The following is a 21,785-nucleotide window of genomic DNA, read 5'->3' on the forward strand; positions in this document are numbered from 1 at the left end:
AAAAAGAATAGATAAGTGTCATTCATGACGTTTTTATAACAAAAAGATGAGATAGACTGGCAATTGATTTTTATAAAAACCGCTAGAAAATTTAAAAATTTCAGTACTTTCATAGTTTTATTATTTTATCCAAGATGTCTCTTCAACGTACTCGTCCAATAGATACATTGCAACGAATAATGTCATCATTTAAGCACTTTGAGAAAAAGTTGGACAAACTACAAGATGATGTTAATTTCCATGGACATACATTGACGGAGCTTCGTGTTATGGTTGCTAATCTTTCTGGCGGTATGTTGAATTCTGATTTAAAACATCAAGATAATATAAAAAGATCACCAGTAAAACAAACGACGGCTATTCAACCCGATGATCAGTTCAACACAGAAAATATGCCATTTAAGACTAAGAGGAAGAGTCTGATACAGCCACTAACGGGCACTAAAATGCAAGCGAAAAGTTTCTCCGGTCAAAAATATGGGGGAAAGACTTCGAAAGAAGTACATCCATTCGTAAATAAGTTGCCATCTAATCCTAAAACCGGCTTAGGATCAAAGCGATCCGGTAGACATAGAAAAGGAGAAGCACCACGAAAAGCTACTACATTGAGATCTCAAAAGGAAATTGTTAAAAAACGAAGCAAAGTAACAAAAAATATATTTTCATAAATTTGTTTATACTTATGTTGTTGCATAAAAAATTTGAAATACTGTTTTATGAAGACTACCAATCTTTTATAATAATTATATTATGTACCTACCTACACCTATATATTTTATTGTTTTCATTTTCTGCCTATGTAATTGAATAGCAAAAGTAGGTAAACAAATACAAAATGGATAAAATAAAACTTAATTTAGTTTGGTATAATTTTAATACTAAATTTAAATAAGGTGAAGCCAATACTATTAATTCGTACATATTAATAATAAAGGGTGCTAAACGGGTGACTATTTTTGTTCGGCTGTTCGTATTCAAATTAACGCTTAATATTATTCTTGTTTTGACGTCTGCTCCATGTGCTGAAAAATTAAATGCATTTTTACAGTAGGAAATGTAAGGAAAAATTAGTATCGTTCTCTAGGAAATATTATTATATTGAATTTGTACATTGTTTAGTTTTGTAAGCATTCATAACAGAATATAATAACTATTGCTGAATGCTTAACATATAAGATTGATGAAATTATTTGAAATGAATAGGTAATATTATAATATCTAGTACTAAAATAGGTAATCTTGTAGCACTAACAATTTATAAACGATATTTTCAAGGACGGCGATAAAGACGGATAACAAAATCCCGTACAGCATAAAATACAACACGGGTCGCAGATTCAAAAGGCCAACGCTACTAAACGACGAAATTTTATCGGAACACTTTGGTTTTGGTACTTGTAAACGGCGATGCAGTGCAGATTGAATACCAGACTCTCGAATGCGCTTTAATCTGAAATAATTTACCAGGATTGAAATTTATTCACGTTTTTATTTATTTAACGTGCCACACTTTACATTGTTAATCTGTGTTGCTAATGAAGTATGTCAGTTCAAAAAGATTTGTATCCAAGCAGGCGAATTGTTTTTAAAAAGCATCTTCTGACTTTTGAAAAGGCGGGAAATTCTTGACTTCTATTTTCTTCACTAAGCTGATAAATATAGAGTTTTTACAGATTAATAACAACATATTATAATGGTAGGAATAATTACTAACGCGACTCTTAGAAGTTCTAAATATGGTGAGTGTTTATAAATTGGTACAAAAGGATGGCGTGCATTCATGTAATCAATCTCCATGAGGTCGCATTTCTCCATTTCCAAGAATGTTTCTTCTACGCGTCTGTACACTGGTTCAAGTATGGAATGGTATGCGAATAGCCCCTAAAATAAGGTAAGAATCATACATTAATTTTCATAAATTAAGTTAGATTTATAACTTTTAGATTCAGTTGGAATAGAGTGATGGTAAGAAAGATTATTATTACACAGGCAGAAGTCACGGCTACAAACTATTATACTATACTATATTTTGTTGAAAAGATAAGCTTTTCCATATGTAAGTATTTCTTACTTGTCTTATTCTTTTTACGCCTTCATTCAGACTATAATAATGCGGTTTTCCTTTAGTTGGTTCAACTTTTCTGAATATCGCTTGTTTTAAAGGATCTTTGAACATCTGCGAAAACAGTTAGGTATATTACTAAACATGTATTAATTTATATATGTACAATAAAACGTGCATCGTTATCAGTAGGTAGTAGGTACCTGGGTAATAAGTATTCGAAATTATTTATTCATTTTTTTCTCTGTCCAAAAATGTGTAGGTATAGGTACCATGTTCAAATACAAAATATGTACCTACGTGTAAGTTTGTTTTTGGCTAAGTTTACGCTATACTTCTGTGATTACGTATTTTATTGACTGTGCTGTGTTAGTCGGAATAACGTAGGTACATCATAAATGTTACATTCCAAAAATCTATAGGTATATAAAAATAAAATAAACCCGGAACACGAAGCGGTTATAATCCGTATCAATAGCGCCAAGCGTCATGCCAGACTGCTCCAACTGTTCCAAGGTTTTGATAGAGGAAGATGGTGCCTGCAGCAGCACCACGATGTGCGCGGCGTATGCTGCATATAGCGCCATGAGCGCAGCGAATATCACCCAGAGCATTATGCGACCTGTTATGAAATTATTCAAACTATTTCTATTTTATTGTAATAAAGGCAGTCTTATTGACTCAGTGTAAAAGAGACTTTGATAGGTAATTTACCTATTTGTTTAGATTATGCTGATTTTATACAGATGAACTAGTGTAAGATTTAGATAAATTCGCTGTGCCCCCCGGTTTTACCTGCATTGCTCCGCTTCCGCGATAAAATATGTGTTAATCTAACTCAGAGCTTTTTAAATCGGATCCGTAGTTCCTTCAGCACGTTAACCCAAATAATCAAACCCTTCAGCATTTGAATATTATGTTTGGGTATAGACTTAAAAACTCCTCGAAAATAACAGATTATGAAATAAATCTTAAATATAAGGATTTATTTCATAATCTGTTATTGAATATTCGCTAATGCATTCTGTTTATGATCAGTCGTATTAACTATCGATTGAAATAGAATGGCATCGAATTAGTTTAAAGCATACTATGACGTGCAGTGTGGTCTTGTCTGGTTTTGATTACAATATATTAAATATAGAGGCATAGAGCATATTATTTAGAGCAAAAAATCCAGATGATTAATTCGGACGTCACCTGACAACCCTTTCGGTTCTTTAGAGCAACCTTGTTGACTAATAGCACTCATTGTTAACAGCAAAGCATCTGCGACACTTCCATCAAGTTGAGTTGGATTCTGAAAGTTTCACTTTTGGTACTTAATGGACAAATTGTACAAAAAAAAAAATTAGCGGCTAAATAGTTTTTAATTTTCTGTTACATTTAACCTTAACTAATTAACGACGCCCATCTTTGTAAAATCGTATAAGTAGGTACTTTATATTACTTATTTTTTTTGTAAATTAAAGTAAGGCATTATTACCACAGTAGACCGTATCTATGTACATATAAACAATGATACATATTATTATAATACTCACAAAGCCCAATCTCTTTATTTCCCATCTACTAGCAACGTAAATAGCAGCAGTTGAAACAATAATAGACAACACTATTGCAATCCAAACTGATTTCGAAAACGGAAGAGCAAATATATTAGCCACATAGGATAAGGGTGGTTGTCGGAAAATGAATTTCACTTCAAACTGTCCTATGGAATCAGTAAAGACCACCACTTCGAGGCGTTTTGAGTTTGGTATGCAGTTTGTACCTGAAACATAGTGAGAAACAATAATTTCTAAAATCGTACTACATAATTATAATGCTATATTCGATTGAACGAGTGAAATTACTAATCCTAAGAATTTGCTGATACAAAAAATTACCAAAATAGAATATTAGATATGTTGAAGTTTGTAATCGTAAACTTGAAAATATATGCAATTATACCTATATTTTTGTTCAAAATGAGATTATCGACATCGGATAACTTGCAAGTATATCCCATATTACGGATGCATATTTCCGAATAATAAGAGCAGTCGATTTGAACTTAGAGCTAGATACATCCTTGATTAGGTCGGTTGAAACTGCGCGCAACCTGTACCTATTTACATAAGCAACTACAGCAAACATTACCTATATCAGCCCTCCCAGTCCTCAGATCATTGATCATTCCCGACCACTGGCCGTCCTTAATATATCCCCATCTATAGCTAAACACGTATCGAGGCGTAGCATTCAACATTCTGAACGCTGTCCTCACGTGTATCCAGCATAACTTTGTTATGGGATCGTGATGCAGTTTTCTGAAAGGGTGATTAGTGTATATTCTATTGGAAATATATTTAGAAGCAGTTCTAGTACAGATTTAGAAAATTTTAGGTAATGACCAAAGTGCAAAGAAAATTGTTAACCTTATCAATGCATGTGTTCTATCCTTTTGCTATAGAATAGAAAACATAGAATGCTTATGATATGCTTTTCTAACCTTGACGGGAAAATATTAAGTTTTGCAAAATTTCGTACATCTGAAGGTTATAAAATTTTTGGGTAGAAAGTGGTTTTATATTGGAAAGAATTCAAGATAGTTATGGAAATAGATAGATTTCCATTGAAAAGGCTTCTTATGCATCTGATATAATGTTATTTTCCATCTTACAAGCGATCCTCCAAGTGATACATCGTAGTGTTACTATCCTGAATCACGTTGGACATAGTGAGTGGATGTCCCATGATATCCCGTCGTCTCCAGAACATTTCTCTCCGAGGTCTGGTGTCGATAAGAGTGCCGTTGTAGAAACCTCTAGGGTTGGAGTATGTAGGCCCGGTTGGGGTTGGTTTGTGTACTGTTGGTTTTCGAGGGAAAAATAATCATTATAAAGTAATAGTGAAGGTTAGATACGTGGAAAAAGTAGTAAATATGAAATTTAAATTAAGTTGGTAATGCATAACATATCTTTTTCTTTTCATCTAATTCTATAGTCTCTTACATTTAATTAGATATCACGCGATTGTACCATTAGTACTTAGGAGACATTATTTTAAGAGAGAAATGTTTCTATCGTTTGATGTTAGTCTATCTATTGCTAAATCTAGGAAGATTTTACCAGCATCAAAAATAAAGTTAATTAAATATATGTAAGTACTGTATAATATTATTTATCGTAGAAAACTTACATTCAACAAGAGACAGCGCATTACCCTTCCGTTCAGCCAAAACAAAATCACTATCAGCCAAAAGTGGCAAGGTCCAGAGTTGGTCAATTTTCCTTTGATCGTTACCGTCATTCTTAGTGTTATCATAAATTACGAGCCAGCGGTATGGAGGTCGGAATCGGCTGGTTATCTATTGATATATTAAAAAGTTAATAATGAAACTAGGACATAATTATTTCGTTTGAATTTAATAAACGATGCTAATAAATTATGAATTTTACATACTTATAAAATGTTTCTGAAAACACAATCGTTTTCTATTTCATCAAATTCTCTTATTACCAATGTATAGAAAAATGTAAAAAAATATTAAAGATAATTTGTTCTTACATTGAATGCAATTTCAGCTTCAGGACAATTTAAATCGACAAGAAATAATAAATTTTGGTCGTTTAGTTTTGCACTGTCATCTAATTTTGATGATACTCTGATTCCATCTTCAGAAAGTAAGCGAATTAAGCTTATTTGTTCCTCTGAAAATAGTGGACTAAGTATACGTATATTATGCATAAAAATAAAATTTTAATCCTATTTTCTTTAGAGAAGAGCAAAATTCTATTCTCTTCGGTAGAGCGTAGAGGGCGTGTTATTTCAACTTAGATTTTTCGGCCAAAATAATACAAACATTCACTTTTATTATATTTGAAGCATTATTATACTTTTCTCAATAACACAAGAATTTAGTATTTCGCATTTTTAGAACTTACCTTTATCCCAACATAAATCATAAGCCAAGGTAGTTGGCGCCCATTCATTTCGTATGTAATCTTTGATAAAACTAAAAATAACCGCATCTCTACCAAAAACAGTCTTTTGCAGTAAAAACCACAATAAGAATAATTTCATATTAAACTTTGTCAACCACTCGATAGTAAATAAAATTTGTTGTTTAGGAAGGGCTTATAAATCCACGTTCCTTTGTTAATATTTGAGCTAAGTAATTACTGCTTATCGCAACGAAAGCTCGTGTTTGCATTAACATATTTAAATAAAGAACTTAGATATCGATTAAAATTAGGTAACCTGTCTGTTTGATAAAAATTGGTTTTAACTTTAAAGATAAGTTTTAGGGATAGATCGGATCTTAGCAGGGACTAGGGTCAGAAGTAGGATAGTTCATTTAACTTACACAATAAAACAAATTATTTTCAATATTTATTGTCAAAAACAACACGAATATAGTGCAGTATTTTACATACCTACTTACCATTTTAACTTTTATAACATTGAATCCTGTTGAATCAAAATACCTTTCAACACTACTATGTATAGGTATTATTCTAGAAAGTGTTTACTGCTAAAATTACAATTCTCACAAACGGTTCCGCCGTATAAAGCTTGTATTTACGAAACAAAGCCTTTCTATCGAAATTATGGGTAATTAATTTGACGAATCCTATAATGTTAGTTTACGGAACAAACACAATTATACGAAGAAACGGTATACCTTTATCATCTTTAATATTGTGTTAAGCTTTTAGCTTTTTAGTATGGTTTTATAAATATCTAACTACCCACATTTTTTTGGCTTATAATATTATTTATTTAACTTTTTTCGTGGTGAAGTGCTTGCTACGTCGTAAAAAATTAGTGCTGATAAATTGCTATGAGATTTCTTATTTATTTGTCACTACAATATAGAGCATAAACTTATAAGTAGGTCATAGAGTTAAGTTGAGAACTCTATTTCTTTTGCCATCTTCTTCTGCCTTACCACCATCCTGAAATATATAGGAGTAATTACGTAAAAAGGATAGTTATTCAAATCAAAGCGTAAGCGTATACCTAAAATAAACTTCTTTATACTACATATTTTGCTCAAAATAATGCATATTTTGAGGATAGGCCGATAGAAGCGTTTGCCCTTTCCATTAGACAAAACAACGATCAATGCTTTTCTTTGACGGATAAAAGCCAACAACGCTTAACAAGAGATATCAAAATAAATGAAAGACTATATAATACAACCGTAAAAGCTCAAGAAGGTATTCAGTTACTCACAATCTCTTATACATGATCTCAAGTACAAGCACAGCCGGGGCCAATAACATCCCATACAGTGTGGCTAATATAGCAGGATACATGTCAGTAATGCCAACACTGCTGAACGTAGAGATGGAGCCGGAGCAGCGAGGCTTGCCAACATGCAGGCGGTGGTGGATGTTCGATTGGATACCCGTTTCACGGATTTTTATGAAGCTGCGTGGAATTTTAAGAGAAAAGTGAGAACTTATCTAGAAGTTAAGTTATAAATATTCAACATTTAACAAAAAGTTATATTTTAGTGTAATTAATTATAAATCTATGATAGAGAATTACACTAGTATAGAAGCGACTATAAAAATTGTCAAGACAAAAAAAAATGAAAACAGTACTTAAATGTGTCATTTTCAGGAGTAGCTACTTTATTTTAATTAAACTTGACAAAAAAATAACTCACTTGATTTTAAACAAGTCCTTATAAGGGGATCTCTTTTGTCCCGGCACCCAAGGGTCAATTTCGTTAATGTAATCTATTTCAACCAGGTCGCATTTTTCCTCCTCTTGATAAGTTTCCTGAATCAGCCTGTAACCTGGGTTCAATTCCATGTGAAAGGCGAAAAGACCCTAAAAACAACCATCTTATTTTGACGCATTATATCGAGAATTAAGATTAATCTATGAAAGGCGATTATTTTGTTACTAGAGCAAACTTTTTCGTGAATAATGATAGGAAATATTATCAATTCAATCGAAATTTTAATAGGTATAGGTACAGTGTGTCGTACTAATGCATAAGTTTTAGTAATTATTGTTCATCTAGTATAATACATACTTGCTTTTTCAACAAACACTTTAATTTATTTTGTATTGTATCAATATAGAATAACTTTTATTCCTATGAATTATAACTTATAACAATGTTCGATTATGTCAAAAATATGTTTGTATTATTGACCCAAACCTTTCTAATTTTCTCCACGCCTTCCTTCATGCTGTAGAAGTTGGGTTTCTTCCCCTTGGGAGCTATTTTCTTGTCATAGATTGCTTTTCTGATTGGATCGTTCAGTTTCTGAGGAAAATAATAAATGTATTTAATTTATTCGTAATAATAATTTATCTAGCAATATATCCTTGTAATGTAAGTAAAACCTCTTTAAGTTTTATTTGTCTTATCAATAGTACGAAATACAAAGTTCATATTTGAATAGTATCTGCGATAATCAAATAAAAGATCGAATTATTTATAAAAAAATATGTTACTAAATTAATGTTGACTCTTCGTAACATTCCCAAATTAAGGAAAAGTAAAATGATAGAAAATATACGGATACGAATAATGATTTTAAACTTAGAAACTTTATATTAACCTTTATTAATTAATTTCAATTAAAAACGTGGTGCAAAACCGATGTCCTTGTAAAAACACTGTTCGTGGCTTACTAGGAATTTAATATAGCATTTATTATTGATTAATATTTTACAAATTCCTACATTTTACGTCATAAATCGTGAAGCATTGTGATTTAATGTATTCGGATAACCTATTGAGGAAAATCAAATATTCACAAATGACGATTATTGCATTATTGTGAATTACTTTGTTTTCAATGGGTTATACGTTTGACTATGTTGTTTACTAACGAAATAGGTATTAATGTAATATAAAATACCGACTAAAATATTGGTTAAATTTTATGCAATTTGTAAATGGGTTTTCAAAAGGACATACTGACGATCAGAGAATTTAAAGAATTAATGTTTAGTTTTTTTCATCTTATAGGAATAGAATAACAAATCAACTTTAAATTTGCGTTTGTTGAACAATGAAATAATTTAGAAACAGTTAGGTACCTTAAAGAAATACCGATTGTACTCAAAATCACTGGCGCCAAGTTTCAATGGTGAATTCAGCAAATCGGGTAGACTTCGAACTGACGAACTAGGTGCTCGAAGTAGTACTACAATGTTAGCGCAGTAGGCTGAATACAGGATTGTTAGAGCTACGAAGAGAAGGAGGGTTACACATCTACCTGTAAAGTGAATTTGAATTTTATTTATTACGTTTATAAGTTGGTGGTACTATAATTATATGTAAGCGTTACAGGGTCCTAGGTTTCGAATCTTGCTGGATGGAAGTCGAATTGTAATTCAAGAATGGCTCTATATGGCGGAAAATATTGTATGAAATGGATATGAAAGGTACCTACTCCGAAATCCGCAAGCAGTTCCAATATTTCACTGAGCTATTAAACTAGGTAAGTACTTATAATAATACTTTATAATGCTTTTAGGGAAAATTCATAACGTAATATGTAATGAATGATCTGCTGTAAATTTTATTTGATTTTTAATGATAATTAATCATTTTACAGTTACAATAGATTGTTTCAGTTCAACCATCGTCTTATATCGTTATTTTCAAAACTTGCTCAAACACCCATAAGTTATTCTACTTAATATGCTAATGGTACTAGCCTGCGGCATATCTTGGCTCTAAAGTGCATCCTTGTTGAAGAACAGCGCCGATAATCAATATCAACACATCTGCCCAGGAACCGTTTAACTGCATCGGATGCTAGAATACAAAACAGTACAAAACAAAAATATATTGTGAAACAGATTCATATTCAATTATTGAGTTGTTTTAGATGTTTACTATTAAGTCTTTACATAGTCTTTAGCCTTATCTTATCACATAGAGATGTGATTATTATCCTCTTCACTCAGTCACTTTATTACAATTATTACAAGTTCATAAAAAAGCTTTTACGTTTAATAAAAGTATGTGAAAATAATTTAAATTGTAAATGTAAATATTGAAGATTCTCCATTAAAAAGGTAAAAAGTACCCACTAAATCCACTTTATTAAAATCCTTGCTCTGTTGTTTATTTACTGCATTGAAGATATTAACATTTCACAACACCAATTTATTATTTCAAAAATGAGGGTAAACGCGAAAAACATCGCAAAACTTACCATACCAACAGTAGCTTCCCACTTCGAAGTGATATACAAGAACAACGCACAGCTCAACACACAGACAAAGATTGCGATCCATACAGCCCCAGTAAAGGGCAGGGTGAATATATTCTGAAGGAGGGCTAAAGGAGGTTCTCTAAACACGAAACGAACAGCTGTAGATCCCACCATGGCTATGTAGTCGATGACCTTCATACGCTCTTGAGTGAAGATTGTGAGGGTACCTGGAGATTACGCTTTTGGTTTTTTAATTCATTATAGTTAAGAATTTATTATCTTAAAGCATGTTTTTATTGCATGATTTATTTTATTCATGAATGGTGTCAAAAAATGTGCTCTATATTTTGCACAAAAGTGCAAATCTGATATATTCTAACATGTTTATGTTTAAGTACATAATATTTCTATAGCAATTCCAAACATCGCTCCTATCTATGTTACATTTAGTTGTTACATAATTCATAATCGTACCCACCTAGATCAGCTTCTTTCTTCAACAGATGATCGACAATGCCTTGCCAATTACCATTCTTGTCCTTATAACCCCAAGTGTGTGTAAATAGAAGCTTTTCCGTAGCGTTTAACATTTCAAAGCATAAATGTACGACCATGTAACTCATCTTGGTTATCGAGTCTTGGTGAAGATATCTTGGAAAATTAAAATATTTATGTCTATTTTAAAACTACGAATACAAGTAAGTTAAAATAAGGTCTTCATAATTAAGTATTGTTCTTTCCACTTATGTTCAATTGGTTGGAAATAAATAAAATTCTAAACTAAAATGTAGACTGTAGTTAATTGAAATCTACAACGAATGGTCAAGACCATGTCAAGACAGAGAACGATTACTAATTTTCTCTTAATGAACCCACACTTTGAAAAAAAATATTACTTATCTGTATATTTTTCGATCAATATTATAGGAATTATACCTACAGCCGATCATCCAAGTGTTTCCTAGTCTCATTGCTATCCGTAATAACATTAGCCATTGTCAGAGGCTCTCTTTGCATATTACGTCTCTTCCTAGACAAAATCCTTTCTTCTGTATAATACTTTATAACTCCCAGTTTAGTTTCTGCGTTATTTTCATCATCATTATATCCATAACTTATTAGGGAATTATTAAAATTATCGGTCAATTTCGTTTTGGAACCGAGCCATGTCCCACGGGTGGAAAATATAACGTTTGATGTTTCTGATATTTTGTATGCTGTGAATTAAAATATGAACATTTAGGACATTACGAAATAAATCACTTTACAGTAATAGCCAAAACATTTATAGAAATGTTCCTGATGTTATTGAACTCATAGAGAAAACTCAAACTTTTTAATTTAGTGGACATTAAAGAATGTCACGTGCAATTTTAAAATTTTGCGCTATCATATGAAAAGAGAAATCTTTTAAAATTTAAAATCCAACTATTAATTATTATAATGTAAGTATAACATAACTTATCCGTTAAGTTTTTCGAACACGCTCTATATAATTTTGTCTACATGAAATCAATATATACCTAACGGCTTCTTTCGCAAAAAAGCGAATTAAGATCAATAACATTATAAATTATTCTAAGTCTACTAACCTTCAATAAATAAAAACTGGTTAAACTCAATCATCTTCGCTACAACTACATCACTATTGATAGGCATGTCTAAATCGTTTAAAATTTGCAAATCAGAATCTCCATTTTGGTCCAGTAATAGCCATCTATATGGTGATTTGAAGTAACCTTGCTTACTGGCCTAGAATATGTGTAATTAAAAGGAAACTGTGTTACTTGATTAATTTTAGTATTAAATAAAATATTATTTACGTATGTATATACCGATCTTTATTAACGTAGTTAAGTATATTATGTATTATGTATACAAAAACTCAATATTACTTACAAAAAAACTAAAGTAAGTAAAAAGTACACATTGAAGTACCTAAGTAGGTATGTCAAATAAGATGGAAATAAAAAAGATGTGTGCTGATCTAAATTAGAACAAAAATATTGAGTATTTAATATTAATTTAAATAATTTAACATTAAGGAACCAAAGGTTACACCATGTACACACCCTGACAAGAAATTCTGCACTCCTAGAACAAGAAAGATCTGCAATGAACAAGATGCCGTGGACAAAGTAATCGCTTCTATTCGGTTGAATACCGTATCCCACATTAGTGTTGATCTCATACAGTTTCTCAGTTAACATTTTAAGTTCAGCTGAAAAAAAATCAATATAAAAAGACCTAAAAATCAACTGATACAGAAAATTGATGAGAATAAAGTTCAATTTTCAGAAAGAACGGTAGAGCTTATGATAAAATAATTTGTCAAACACAACACGCTTGACTATTTTAAAACTCTGGTGATTAATTGAATGGTGATATCTCACAAATGAGCAGGCTACGGAAGAATTCTACCATACCCGTGGCCCCGTCGTTGATGCGGCTTGACGGAACACAGTGGGGTTTTGGTCGGTAGGAATCCGACATAACCCACGGCCCCTTCCCCGGAGGCCGTGGGTATCTATGCAAGATTTCCCCACTTAAAAAAAAAGGCTATCTATTTTTTGTTCAATTTCTGCTTTTCAACAATAAGTAATAGGCGATAGAGCGTATCGAAGTCCCTGCATCAGTGATGGAAATCCGAAATACGTCTCCCATTTCTCCAAAGGAAATTTCCTATCTACTGAAATATACATATACCGTGTACCTAATATTTTTATCCTTCAATATATGCTATTCAATTTCATTATCTATATTTAAGTACCTAGTTACTGGAGACTGTACGGTGTACTACCTATTTCATCATAACAGCTTATTTAAAGTAATAAATAGCACAACTCACAGTTTTTCCAACATAACTTCGGAAGCAAAACAGATGTAGGTTTTCCTTCATTTAAAACAAATAATGGAATCATCTGTACCACATTTAAATTAATGCAATAAAGCAGCTTTAATCCAGATAAGGATAAAATAATAAAAATCATAAAATCCATGTTGACTGTTTCAAGTTTTCCTGTGATTTAGTGTTAGTTAAAAAACAAAAAATGTTGGATGTAATTTTCATTTGTTGCATAAAATATCGCTTGACATAGAAAAAATACGATATATTTTTCATCGGTGTACAATCGAGTCCGAAATGTAATAAAAATAGATTGATTTTATTTATCTAAGTACTTCTATGGCTGTCGTTTAATACTAACATTAAAATCATGTTTTTTTACTTTAATCATATTCATATATTTTCTTTTTTAATAAATGTTTGATTTATGTAATTATTGGCGAGTTAATATTTAAATGATATGCTAATTACTACCTTTATCGTAATCTCTTAGAGACTGTCCTACCTTCTGTTATATAATGAAGTAATCAAAATTACGATTATGCGAGATTAGTATTTCCTCAAGTGTTTACATTGTACAAAGAAAACAGATTTTTTTCAGTAAATACCTACTTTGCCGATATCCTTATTTCGTAACAGTAATTGTGATTTATTTAAGGTTCTATTATGTGTATTTTTCTTAAAATTAAATTAGCGACATAGCGCACCTAAAATATAATGAAATTGAAATTTATCATTATTAAAATTAAATGAAGAAGCACAACCATAATTAATAACCAAATAAAAAATATTAAATTGTAAGATTCACTTATCAACAATAATAATTAATTAAACCTCTACACGTCAAATTTAAAATAATATTTACAATTATTAGAAAATTTCCTGTTCATGTATCATTTAAATACCTAGACATGATACCTATTACCTACACTGTGTTCGTGATTACGACCTATTGTTGTTTTCAATAATTATAAATCCTCTTACATAAAATAATAAAAAATACAATGTATGCAAATAACCTTTAATACGTAATAAAAGAAACAGTAACTCAATTTAATGCATTTGATAGCTATGTACTAAGCAATATTTTTTTATCCATATGAACTTAATATAACAAAATAATATGCATAATAAATCACCATTTTTGGGTAATAAAATATCTAAAAGAAGAAATTGAACGCGTGCCATAAATTTGTGGATCAAATAAATCGCTTCCTATTTTTCAATCGTTTCAGTAGCTCGGAATTCATCACTCCTTTTTTACAGAAAATGTAAACACGTTTTTTACAAGAGTTAAATTGTGTCTATGGTAAAGTTCAAACAAATTCTATCAGGAATAGTTAAGTCATCTGACTTAGGATGTATGTATTTAAGCCTTTGTCTATAGCCAATAATGAAAAAAAAATATAAAAAACGTAACTTTGTGACTGTACCAAAAGTATTGACGCATTCTGTTTGGGCGCAGCGTAATGATAGGGTTGCCCTAAGCAGTTACCCACTTACAAGCACTTAACATGTCATTACGATTTACTGAGACAAATTACGGCTTCATATATCTTTGAGAAATATTTATTATGATTTCATGTCAAAGCTGAAAACGGAATTACCAATGACAACCATTAAATTGTTTAGGCCTCGAAGGATAAACAATTTTCTATTAAATAATTTTTCATTTTAAGTTTATTATAACTGCAGGAACAGACTTAAGTGGTAGATGCAACATAGAAAACTTCATCAGTATCATTAATCATGATACAAGCTTTAATAACCAAAATAATATTCTATAAGTAGGTACCTACCATAGTACCTTCTTACAACTTTAACGCGGAAATCGTCAAATACATTAAAAACTTTCAACATCATTTTAATAAACACTTACTCTTCAAGATTTAAGTTAAGTATTTTCAGATTTCGTTTGTCATACTTTTTACTATAAGTACTGAAATAAATATTCCTACACGTCCACTAGCTATTGTATCCAAACGTCCCAAGCTTCGAATTACAATTTACTGTGAAAAAAATCCCTCAGTGCCTGAAGACGAAAGTCTTCGAGCAGTGTGTGTTACCGGTGTTGACTTACGGATCTGAGACGTGGTCCCTAACCGCGGGCATGGTGCACAAGCTTCGCGTCGCTCAACGAGCTATGGAACGGGCTATGCTTGGGGTATCTTTGCGTGATCGAATCAGAAATGAGGAGATCCGCAAAAGAACTAAAGTCACCGACATAGCCCACCGTATTAGTAAGTTGAAGTGGCGTTGGGCTGGGCATATAGCCCGCAGAACCGATGGCCGTTGGGGCAAAAAGGTTCTCGAATGGCGACCACGTACAGGACGTCGCAGTGTGGGACGGCCTTCAACGAGGTGGACAGACGACCTGATCAAAGTGGCGGGGAGCCGCTGGAGTCAGGCCGCTGGTGATCGGTCGTTATGGAAATCTTTGGGGGAGGCCTATGTCCTGCAGTGGACGTCCTAAAAGGCTGGAACGGACACGGACGAACGGTGAAAAAAACCCTGAAAGAGTCCTTGTCTCTTACATAGTATTTCAAAATTACAGGAAAAAGCACAGCCAATCTTCCAGACTTTACAGTCGATTACCGAAACTCAACGCACATCACTTTATGTTCCTAGAACCATGAGTCCCTTTGTAGGTCACGGTGCTTGCGGTAGACGATAACATTACCCGTATTTGGTACTAGTGATGTAATTATAAATACGATAAAATGATTCATCGACCACACCAGCGTGAAACGTAATTAATTGTGATTTACGAGGGAATTATGACGAAAATGTCGTGTCATAGTCGTTGAGATTTTAAAAAATTTAAAATCTCAACGACTTAAAAAATTAAAGCAAGATTTGTACAATGTCCATACATATAGATATTACCTACAATAACAAAATTTTAATTAAGTATTTGCAAAATGTGGTTTAAGTGGTTTTTGTAGCTGGTAATTTGGATTTACAAAATTTTAAATCCTGTAGGATATGCGGCATAACGTTTTATATAGGTGACTATACCTACCTATTTCATTTACAAATCTCTCAATTTTAGTTTTCTAAGTGATATTGATAGTTGATAAATGTACCTACGTAGGTATTTATACGTGTTATTTAATAAAATGAATGCTCCATTGGAAGTTAAACAACTCAATTAATCACTAAACGATCATTGTCATGCCAACAATTACTCGTGTCAGAGCAAATTAAGCAGACACACATTAAAACATCAATCATATTTATTACTATTATTATGTTTGAATACTATTTTATATTTATTAACTTTACTAAGGAACTTTATCATTCCGATATTGAACAACAGACGTAATTATCATTTCTGATTAATTGATTTTCGAGACCTAAGTTACCTATAAAATCTATCTACTCATTTAGTAAACATTAGGTGTTTGAACATTTCCTTAAAAATTGTTAAGAACGCGAGCCTCTAGTAAGTAAAATTAGTGTGTAGTTAAACTTTAAATTACTGCTTATACATTTACTGATAATATTTGCCCTGTATTGTATGTGACCAGGTTTATATTTACAAGATTTACTGAACTTTGTTGATATTATCTTTAACCAATATAGGATAGTATATTATAAATTCATTTCATTCATGCATTTATGTGTACGGTATACACCTTGTTTATTATAATCAATGAATGAATTTGTGTATCTAATACACAAATTCATTCATTGATTATAATTTATATCGAATCTTGAACTTGGAGACAAATAGCTTATTTATTTGATTTAAAGCTAAATGCTTGCTTGAATGCATCTATTGAGAATATACTTAATTTAATTATGTATTCTGAACGAAACGAATTTTTTCCGCAGAATTCCATCGACATCAAATAAATTAGTAGGTACCTAGTTAGTTAATATTATCTACCTACTGTAAGTACCTAAATAAAAAAGAAAATGGTTTTTGAGCTTTGCGCTACCTACGTGCGTAGTAAATAAGTAAGTATTTACTAATGTTAAGATACTTTATTTAATGAACATCAAATTTAAATACATATTTTATACTAGCGGTCCGCCCCGGCTTCGCCCGTGGATCGTGGTACATATTTCGCAATAAAAGGTAGCCTATGTTATTTCTCAGGGTCTAGGTAAATATTATCTGTGCCAAATTTCATCAAAATCGGTTCAGTAGTTTATGCGTGAAAACCATACATACATACATACATACATGCAAACATTTCCTCTTTATAATATTAGTATTAATATATCTCGTCAATACGAGAAAACGATAACGATAGTAAGTATACTACTTTAAATCCTTACCTTGTATTCCTTAATTTACGTAAACATTGATACGTATGTGTGAAAAAACAGTAATACGATACAATCACGAATGAAGAGTAAGTATGGGTTCTTATTATAAAAATGCTTGCGGTTAAAACAAAACATAAATGCATAAGGAAAGTTTTTATTGAGGTCGAGACCGGAGACAACCTTGTTCAAGCGATGCATTCATGATTTCTCCGAAACAATCTGCACTTTTTCGCGTCATTCTTAAAATATGATGTAAATGATGTAAGACGACAGGAAAACGTTATGGGTATTGGGTAGGTAACCTCTTCTGGTTTGCGGATATTTGGAAGATATTAATTTATAAGGTAGGTAAGTCATAAATCGTAAATATATAGGCACCTAAGTTCTTATCATTATATTTATGAGAAATCACTCAAATAATGTCTTAGTATATTACAAAATTTTATTCCATGACTTGAAGTGGACCCCGTTACTACCTACATAGCTGCTGTTGTTTAAATTTAAAGAAAATCTACATAAAATAATACATACAAGCAAATTTAATCCTAAAATTTTTATCTATATAAATAAAACCTTTTGAATCTGAATCTAGATGATCTAAATTTCGTTAAATTTCAGGTTTAAGCCGTGAAAGTGTAACAGATAACCGTACAACTTTCAAGCAATCAATTATTAATAAAAAAAATTGCATGAAAGTAGTATTACTAGTTCTTTCTATAATAATTAACAACTATTTTAGCCTTCAAATATTAATCACTTTATTTATTACTTACTCTCTCCATTTCATCATAAGAATTAAGACATAACCATAAGTTAGATAAAACTCTATAGTCTATACTCTCCTATGTCCATTTGCAGGTCTAAAGCTATATCTGTAACAAATTTCATCGATATCGGCTCATTAGTTGAGTCGTAAAGAAGAGACAGACAGACTTACGCATTTATAATATAAAAAAAACTAGAATGCGTCATATAATAATTCATCATATCCGTATACTAATTATTAATAAGTAACAATTAATATTCACGCCTATAACTGGGGTTAATTGATGAATGATAATAATATACTAACCTATGTACAGACAGACAGTACAATGACAGATATCAAACATAAACGCAATGCAAAACGTAATAAATAATGGAATATAATAGAAAACATTATAAATTTTTATTTAATTAACTCTTAGATATTGAAAGTATTAAGTAATGATACCCAGAAATAATTTTACTAATTACTTACCTACTTTACATACTGTCTGCTGAGAATTAAACAAAATTTTGCAACATTTAAACACAAACTAACTAGTTACAACATCCCTAAAAAAAATAATAAATACAATACATAATTACCTATTATAATAGACTCGATATACAGATGTTTACTTCACATTCCAATATGGCTACTAAATATTTACTAAATATACAGATGCATTTCTATAAAACATTATGTACTTAACAATGTCTAAGCATTTTCCAAACACGAATAGGTTATTCGCACGTAAACTGAGTCACACTCGTGATATCCGTCTAGATCATCATTGATCGTATTAATCATTGCATCGTCATGTATTTTGTAATTTTTCAAAGTACACAAAAAACATGCAAAAAGCATAGGCAAAAAGTTAGGTGACCCTTTGAAAATAATTGCCTCTGACACAGACTAAAAAAAACCAACCTTAGAAAAAAATCGTTAAACTACATACCTACTTAGGTTATTAAGTACATATAATAGATTTGTTTTTTTTCAATACTTTATTTCTTCTTGAAGCTTTGTATCTTGTACGGTGTACCACAACACCAAAACTTGATAAAAATATTATGTTGATTATTTAAATGTATATCTTGACTATACTTACAATAGAAAATAATATCTATATATAAATTAATTCTGACCTTTACAATACATAGTAATCCTTATTTTAAATATAATTTATTCTCAGATTACACATAAAATATATTCCTTAATTGACAATCACAGTTGATTAACTCCAAATCGATTAAAACAACACTGCAGTTGTAAAAACCGGTATTCTTGCATAATATGACCATAAGAATCGGAAACCGGACTTTTATGGGCATGTTAAAAATATCGATAATTTTGCATTTACAATAATATGGAGACTTGTCAATTCACAACTCTTATTTAATTTTTTGTTTGATTTGCATAAAAATTATAAATAGTAGTTATTTAATGTAAAGTTGAGGGCGAAATTAAAAGTTTTTCTTATTTAAATGTAAATAGTAATTTCAGAAAGTCTAAAATATACATATATTTCCATATTTAAAGGACCGGAAATAATTATTTTTCAACAAATAACTGAACCAGCTTCAAATTCTCACAACTAAACATTTAAATGGTCCAAACCAGTCAGAATGCAACAGCTCTCAAATAATTCATTAAAATCGGTTTACAGTTGAAAGCTCAATACAATCAACTTGAGAACCAAATTCGAATAAAAATTACTTTAATTAAGAAATCCAATATTCAAAATGGTTACACTGTAAGAGGGTTTATTGCATATTCTTGATAGCCATGGACGGAATAATACAACCATCTTGGACATCGCCTCGTTATCCAAACTAGTCGAACAGGATTTGTCCAATGAGTATTTTACAAGTATTTTAGGGTATGTTATTCGTGTTAACATAATATTTAAATCTTACACAGATAACGCATAAATTCTATAAAAGTAATAAAACCACTTTCGTGGTTCTATTTTTGAACGTAAAAACTGGAGATTTGAAAATAGAACTGCAGATTTCGCGGCTTTTCACGATCATTGTTTTCGATGATTATGTGTCGATCTTTAACGCCATTAGGTGTCGATAAATTTAAACCGCGCTGTTATTTACAATTAGAAATGGAAATTCCAATTAAACTATAGATACAGGAGACAATAAGTTTATTTTATCAAAAAAATTAACACGGAACAATGTCAGTAGGTAACTAGGTAGGTACCTACTACCTACTACGCTTTTAAAATGTACTTAATTGAATTAAAATAAATGATGGAATAAATCAATTATCTTCGATAGGAATATTCAACAATGTGGAGAAAGCAGGTGAGCGAAAGTCGAATTATTAGTATAATATAAAATTTAATTTAAAATATCTTCAAGTATTACCTACCTATTGAATCTTGTTTGATGAGGAATATTCATCGCCAACTTGCGAGTCGATCTGTTTTTTTTTTTATTTCTTTCAATATCTCTCGACGGATATTTTAATTATTATTAAAGTAGGGTATTACAATGCATTGCTACTTTTTATTGTACTAAGTACCCACTATTAGATTTGCGAGCAGGATGTAGCTAACTAATATTTTACGGCTGTTTGCCGTATGTGTGATCGGAACATCGTATAAGAATTTATTTAGAAGCCATCAAAATAGTTTCACAGTCGAAAGTTGAACTGAAGCCAAGTAATCTAGACGGCCTGATGTATTTCATTGTATGTTTTCGAGAAACTAGTGTTAATGACCAGGTGAACTAAGCTATAAGTATTCTAGACGAGATATCTATACTAATCTATACTAATATTATAAAGCTGAAGTCGAGTTTGTTTGTTTGATCGCGCTAATCTCAGGAACTACTGATCCGATTTGAAAAATGAAATAAAAGTGGACATAGGTACACTATTATGGTTTACACAAATAGTGTAAATTGTATGTATATACATATACCTACATACATACAATTTACATTATTTTAATTTACTTACTGTGTCCGTAGTAAATGTTTGTCTGTCTTTCATTCTGTTCGCAACTGAGCAATTAGAAGTAGGTAATATGTATTAGAATTTATTTTTAATTCCAGAAATTGTACACGTTTTTTCATTCATCATATGTCACAGATTTGCCAATGTTTTTCTCTTACGTCATCCCGAACAACAGGAATGAAAAATCTGTCACATGGTGAACATTTTCTGGAATTAAAAAAAATCCATAACTTCAAAAATACATTAACTACCTACTTAATTTTTTTTTAATTTTTCTCATAACTGGTGTGGCATTACCTGACAGAAAATTTCGGCTTGCCGTCGACTTCTGGTTCTGGGACACCCTGTATATTAAAATTAAAACCGTTTCGCGTTGTCACGGCATCAAGTGTGAACGGCTGAACCGATTTCGATAATTGTTTCTTTATTATATTCCTTGAAGTTCGTGGATGGTTCTTATGTAGAGAAAACGTAAATATGTACTACGGGCGAAGCCGGGGCGGACCGCTAGTTTAAAATAAAACTGAACGCCAAAGCTAGACCAAGCATGAATTCTATCATAAAGTCAATACCCTCATAATACATATTCCTCATCTATTTTATGGTGGCTAATAAGGAAAAAACCTTTAAATACTATTACATCAAATAGTTAATAGACGACTTATAGTTAATCCACTAAGGTCAATAACCGTTTGACAT

The 21,785-nt window shown here is 31.2% G+C and overlaps 3 protein-coding genes across 3 annotated transcripts; 1 reads left to right on the forward strand and 2 right to left on the reverse strand.

Moving 5' to 3' along the window:
* Positions 1-7: 7 nt before the first annotated feature.
* On the forward strand, positions 8-720 carry LOC149481456 (uncharacterized). The gene has a single exon (XM_089705334.1). The coding sequence runs from the start codon at positions 135-137 to the stop codon at positions 666-668; it is 534 nt and encodes a 177-aa protein (XP_089561460.1). The 5' UTR covers positions 8-134; the 3' UTR covers positions 669-720.
* Positions 721-934: 214 nt separating this feature from the next.
* On the reverse strand, positions 935-6,130 carry LOC149481457 (ionotropic receptor 84a-like). The gene is made up of 12 exons (XM_089705274.1): positions 5,992-6,130; positions 5,615-5,757; positions 5,246-5,414; positions 4,728-4,914; positions 4,205-4,374; positions 3,607-3,836; positions 3,263-3,362; positions 2,506-2,684; positions 2,072-2,176; positions 1,715-1,881; positions 1,253-1,450; positions 935-1,022 (listed from the first exon to the last, which is right to left on the reverse strand). Exons 1-12 carry the CDS (start codon positions 6,128-6,130, stop codon positions 980-982), a joined length of 1,830 nt encoding a protein of 609 aa, XP_089561400.1. The 3' UTR covers positions 935-979.
* Positions 6,131-7,281: 1,151 nt separating this feature from the next.
* Positions 7,282-12,441, reverse strand: LOC149481458 (ionotropic receptor 84a-like). The gene is made up of 10 exons (XM_089704666.1): positions 12,318-12,441; positions 11,838-11,997; positions 11,186-11,462; positions 10,724-10,896; positions 10,246-10,472; positions 9,743-9,842; positions 9,119-9,297; positions 8,229-8,336; positions 7,725-7,891; positions 7,282-7,483 (listed from the first exon to the last, which is right to left on the reverse strand). Exons 2-10 carry the CDS (start codon positions 11,902-11,904, stop codon positions 7,282-7,284), a joined length of 1,500 nt encoding a protein of 499 aa, XP_089560792.1. The 5' UTR covers positions 11,905-11,997; positions 12,318-12,441.
* Between the last annotated feature and the right edge of the window lie 9,344 nt (positions 12,442-21,785).

This window comes from Colias philodice, chromosome 16, assembly GCF_061535455.1.
Source record: "Colias philodice isolate Cphi_HAF_F1 chromosome 16, ilColPhil1 Martin Lab GWU primary, whole genome shotgun sequence".
Taxonomy (NCBI): domain Eukaryota; kingdom Metazoa; phylum Arthropoda; class Insecta; order Lepidoptera; family Pieridae; genus Colias; species Colias philodice.